This window comes from Arachis stenosperma, chromosome 1 (genome assembly GCF_014773155.1).
Source record: "Arachis stenosperma cultivar V10309 chromosome 1, arast.V10309.gnm1.PFL2, whole genome shotgun sequence".
In the NCBI taxonomy this organism is placed as follows: Eukaryota; Viridiplantae; Streptophyta; class Magnoliopsida; order Fabales; family Fabaceae; genus Arachis; species Arachis stenosperma.
Genome location: NC_080377.1, coordinates 63,290,187 through 63,296,198, shown reverse-complemented (window position 1 = coordinate 63,296,198; position 6,012 = coordinate 63,290,187). Strand labels below are relative to the sequence as shown.

The window sequence follows — 6,012 nt, the reverse complement described above, 5'->3', positions numbered from 1 at the left end:
GATGGTAGTCATTGACAATGGTGATCCACTAACTTACAGCTTGCCATGGAAGGGAGTGCGCATGATTGGATGGAAGCAATGGGGAAGTAGAGGTTCAAAAGCAACAAAGCATCTCCAAACGCTTATCTGAAATTCCCACCAATGAATTACATAAGTATCTCTATTTTATTCTATGTTTTATTTATCTGTTAATTATCAAAATCTCATAACCATTTGAATCCGCCTGACTGAGATTTACAAGATGACCATAGCTTGCTTCAAGCCGACAATCTCCATGGGATCGATCCTTACTCACGTAAGGTATTACTTGGACGATCCAGTACACTTGCTGGTTAGTTGTGCGGAGTTGTGAAAAGTGTGATCACAATTTCGTGCACCACTCGTCTAACTTTATCCCTGTCATTTGGATCATAATTTGAAATTTTGGGTCGTTGTCCAGGATCAGCTACCAGACTTTCCACATTGAATTACTTCTTTTTATTAGAAGAGACTAATGGAGTGACTTCAGATTCTAGTGGTAGCTTTCTTTTGAAATATTTTTCCATTACTATTTCTAAAAATAAAAAATATATATTCTAAATTAGTAAATTGATCAATTCACTTTAAAAATTTATATGCAACATAATTACATATAATAGAATAGAACGAAATATAAATAAATAAATAATAAGAATCACTAAATTGAGAATAAAATAAAATATATAAATTCATGAAGAGAATTAATAATAGATTAATACCTAAATTATAATTGTTTGAATTAAAATTTGCAATTGAAAATATCAAAAAGAGAAACAATGAAATTGAAAGATACATAGGGTTATAGAGAGCTATACAAAACAAAATAGAGAATTTAAAATTTACCTGTTGATGAAGCAAAGATGACCACTAGATAAAGAATAGAAAAAGAAGGTTGAAAATATGAAACTAAGAAGAGGATTTAAGAGAATAAATGAGTGATGGCTAGGATTTGAGAATAGAAGAAGACTAAATTTGATTAGGTTAACTAATAGTCAAAATAATAAAAAGATAAAATGGGTTTGGAGCTTTTAATAATTGGGCTTAGTTTATTTGTAGTGGGGTCATTTAAAATTTAAAATGGGGGCATATTATATATAATTTTGTTTAAAAATATGAAATCAGAGTGAGGGCAAGTGCCCTCCCATCATTATGCTTCGGTTCGTGCCTGTCAGTGATTATTGTTCGTCTTTTGAATCTTTTAAAAACCAACAACTAGTCATCCAAAAACCTTTTTCGAAAATCAATATTTAAATATCCAGAAATCCAAAACCTTTATTTTCTTATAAGAAAATCAAATGCTGAAACCAACCACGCAATCAATCAACATAGTTATCAATTCAGCACCAAAGCCCATTCTTAAAAGTAGCACACCACGACAAACATGAGCAAAACAGACAAGAAAAGCACAGGTTTAGCTAGCAGTTACAGCAAATAATTCAGGTAGCAGTCAATAACAGTTTAACAATTAGGCAAACCAAAACAAATTCAAACCCAAGCAAAGCATACAAATGCATATGATGCATGCCTGTCTTATGGCTAATGAGCTCATCTGTCGGTTATACAGCCAACCCGACAAGTCTGGTTTGCTAAACCCTTGGATTGTCCCCCGATGCGCATCCCCATGAATCTATGCATAGCTTTTTCTCATATATATATATATATATATATATATATATCAAATCGCTCAATGGGGGTACCATTCCCGGGACTTTATAAGTGCCCGGTCACCCTTACATCATAGGGTCAACAGAGTATCAAGTCTCAACCTGGAGCAAGTTGTGGCAAGCCACTGCGTCTACCCAGAAAAACTCGTGTCTCAGATAATTCAAATAAATAAGCCATATGAATATTTCATTCATAATTCATCAATATCCATATCATCCTCAATATCATCATTATTCATCAATTTATATCTCATTTCCAAATTCATTCAGCAATCATACTTCAACCAATCCTCATCATCCTTCATTCAAATTCAATCATCGTCATCCATCTTCCCATTCCGTTCATCAACAATCTCTGTTCAAAACATAATTCATTCTTTTTTAAATAAATCAAACTTAAAACATATAATTTTTAAAATCAAATCTTTTTAAATAATTATCTCAAACGAATCTTCCAATTTTTTATAAAATTTTGACAGCATCTCTTCTAAAACTTGGACTCTACAACCCTTTTTGGGTCCCATCTAAACATTCCTCAAACCCTTCTTAACCATTTCCAAATCTCAATCGTTTTCCAAAATTCAACCAGTTCCAATATAAAATTATTTTCAAATCGAACCAATTCCAATAATAAATCTCTTTTCAAAATCAAACCGGCTCAAATATTAAATCATTTATAAAATCAGACTAACTCAAAATCAAAACGCTTCCAGAATCGATTTATTTTCATATCTCAAATCATTTTCAAAGTCGATTCATTTACATTACCAAATTAACTCCAAAAATAAGAAAAATCCACTTTCCATAATAACCAAGTAAATAACTTTTCAAACCAATTTCTTATCAATAACCGTACACCACTCAAATAATCAAGCAACCAATAATTCAGTCTACCAAACAACCACATCCACAAGACAAACATAATCATAGAAGTATATTTTTTTGCATCAATATCTATTTATAACAACTCTGTAATATAAAATAAATTTTAAGAAAAATCCCTACCTCAATTTAGTCAAAGCTCAGTAGTTAAATGCATCAATTCTTCTTCCGTTCATCACTTTTGTTTGGCTTATGATCTTTAGAGAGAGCAATTGCTTTACCAGCCTTTGATATTATAGTCCTAGAATCTCCAACATTAGCAACATAGAGATGGTTATCAATCAATACAGCGGTTGAAGCAATAGAGCTATCATCCCAGAAAGTGTCTTTTTTAGAATCCAGAAATCGAGAATCAGTCCCTTGATACGTTTCACTTATAGCCAATTTGGCATCAGTAAAAAATTTTGGATGCTTCATGAGATTATCAAAGAGATGCTCTTTCAAATACTCTGCAACACGAGAACCACCATGACCATCAAATATTCCAAAGAAGCATACTGAATGACCACCAATCTTCAATATTTTAATATCATAAAAATCCTTCATCGTTACTCTCTTCCCTCTGAAGCTTGAATACCCACAGCTAAGCCTTCCATCCTCACTTTTCCACCCTCCACTTGTAAACCGGCCATCATCATCTTTCTCTAGTATCATATCCACAAGGGAACAAGCACTTCTTGACACGGAACCCATATCCACCATCATCACTGTAAATATCTTAAATTGACGAGTAGGCAAATAAAAAATACTTGGGACAGCTTGCAAACTCCTCTTAGTGTTGTTTATTCTCACTCATTTGCTGCATACCATTCAAACGACCAACCAAGAAGACAGGGTTTCCGGTGGCAGTTTTCGACAACCACACCCGCAACGGCGCAGCTTCCAATAGAACCAAATAGAGTGGCAGTAACCTTCGAGTAACTCCGGTGAGCTTCATCAGCGGTGGTAAGAATGGCGGTCCCGACGGCCAGAAGCTCTAGCAGCGGTGGTGAGATTCGGTGGCAGTGACGTAAACATCGTCTCCTTCCTCTCGTCACACTCCTCCTCCATCAGTCTCCTTCTCTCCGCGCACTCTCTCTCCTTGGCTCCACCATGGATGGCGGTGACTCTGGCTTGCGGTGAGGACGACGATGGTGACCTCAGCAGTGGCAGCGGCGGCAAGATGCGATGACAGTGGTGGCTTCTCCCCTGTGCGCGCTCTGCTCCTCCCTTGCATGGCTCTGGTTCGCGCTTCTCTTCCTCTAATGGCAACATATGACGGCGCGGATGCAGCTGCGGCGGCGACGGCTTCAGCCACGACGAGGACCGACGGAACAGCCCACCAGCTCCAGCGTGTCTTCCCTCTCTTCCTCTCTCTCGGATCTCACTTTCTCTTCTTCTTCCCCGATTCCCCTTTCTTCTCTCTTTTTCCTTCCTTTCTTTTTCCCCTTCTGTTTCCTTTCTTTCCCTTAAAGACCGTAGGTTTAGGGATTTAGGGTAATAGATTTAGGAATTAGGGTTTTGTGTATAAAATTTGGAGGTTTTGGATTAATTTGAAATCTAATTAAATCTCTAAAATTACTCTAAAATATTATTTATTGTATCAAAATACTAATTGATTTGAAATCAAATACTCTAATTAAAATTATAAGGTAATATAATTAATTTTTCTTTATTTATAAAAGTAATAGTATTAAATCCCAAAATCTCAATTATTTAAACCAAACCATATAAATTCTTATTATTTTATATTTGCTAAATTTTATTATTTAAATATAGAAAATAATTCGATAATTATAAAATCAAATAAAACCTTAAATTACTTTAAACTCAATTAATCAAAATTTGCTTTAATTATTTTTAATAAAATAATTTTTAAGATTAAAGTACTTAATGAATAAATAAATCAAAATTAGTTCTTAATAAGATTTTCTGAAATTTCTGGGTCTTATATGATTTGAGAACCCTTAGTGGTCAATCTGATACCCATTAACGCTAACTTACTACTAAGTCAATCAGTAGTTAGGTTGGGACTTGTGGGTTGATGTTGATCAAGCCTATTTGACGTACTTCAAGTATGGAAATAGACTTTTGACATACTTCAAGCATAGAAGTAGACTTGATGGGTTGGTCCCTCATAATTGTCAATACATGGTTTGTAGATAAGGATGGTGATCTCAATTCTCATGCCTTAGTCAAGAGTTCTTTGCTTTTTCTTTATTAGTTAATTGTCATTTACTTTCTTGTTATTTAATTTTCTTGTCAAATCATCAAATCAATCTCCCCTTTGTTCTTTTATAGCCAATAATTGATCATTTCATTGCAATTCATTGTGAGACGACCAGAGGTTTAAATACTTCCAGTCACTTTTTATTGGGGTTTGTATTTGTGACAAATAAATTAAAATTTTGATGGAGAATTTTTAGTTGGTTTGAGACTATGTTTACAACGAAATTTTTTTTTTCTATTGATAAAATTCTAGACCGACAATAATTCTTACATCACCTTTCAACCACCAAATCTTAACAAAATTTCACCAAAGCACAAAATCACTCAAAATCAAATCTCAAACATCAATTTATCAATCACACATTAAGAATATATTTAATTATTAAAAATTATCAAACCCTACCTTCGTATGGCAACCTTTAAACTAAAACACCAAAAAAACTTTTTGAACAAAAAATCAAAAAAAAAAGTCAAAATCGCTTACTCTACTTCTATGACTCACGTGGCCGAATTTTGCATGGAAGGACAATAACTCCACGTGTTGCTTCTCCCGATGAAAAGTAGTGCCGTTGTGAAAAGGACGAAGATACAAACTTTAATAGGAGTAGATTTTTTTTATCGAAATTATGAAGCTCAAAAAATCAGAGCTTGAAAGTTTACGGGTACTATGGAATCTTTCTCTCTCACTCATGGTCTCTCTCTTTTTTCTTTTGGTTCAGTGATTAATGAGGGAAGGAGAGATTAGTTAAATGAATGACGGTGGTGATGTGTCATAAAAGAGGCATGTGTCACACTATAAAATTATTGGGTTAATAATTCAAGTTATAATGATCTTAAATGGATAATTATAAAAGTTAGATGTATTAAAATACATATAATAATATATATGAAGATAAATATATATGAATTACTAATATAAATGACATTAATAACATGATGATTATAAAAAATAAAGATATATGATAAAATATTAACAACTTTAAATCCATCAAAGAATATTAATATTTACTCATACCAGTAAATTTTAAACTTAAAATATTAATTACCCAAATTAAATTATAAAATATTCATCATTAATAGATTACAAAAATTATAGTTTTAATTATGCAAAATATATTATTATAACAAAATTATATAATAATCTTAATTAATCCAAATTCAAATGGTAATAATTATAAAAATTAATTTAATTTTATCTATTAAAATAATTTTTAATAAATAGTTCAAACTAATAGAATAA

At 32.6% G+C, this 6,012-nt stretch overlaps 1 protein-coding gene across 1 annotated transcript; it reads right to left on the bottom strand.

The window, feature by feature from the left end:
- Positions 1-2,720: 2,720 nt before the first annotated feature.
- Positions 2,721-3,269, bottom strand: LOC130980387 (probable protein phosphatase 2C 76). Its single transcript, XM_057904077.1, has one exon. It carries the CDS (start codon positions 3,267-3,269, stop codon positions 2,721-2,723), a length of 549 nt encoding a protein of 182 aa, XP_057760060.1.
- Positions 3,270-6,012: the final 2,743 nt, after the last annotated feature.

Excerpts from the sequence above, each read along its gene's own strand:
- LOC130980387 (XM_057904077.1), bottom strand. The coding sequence starts at position 3,269 with ATGATGGTGGATATGGGTTCCGTGTCAAGAAGTGCTTGTTCCCTTGTG.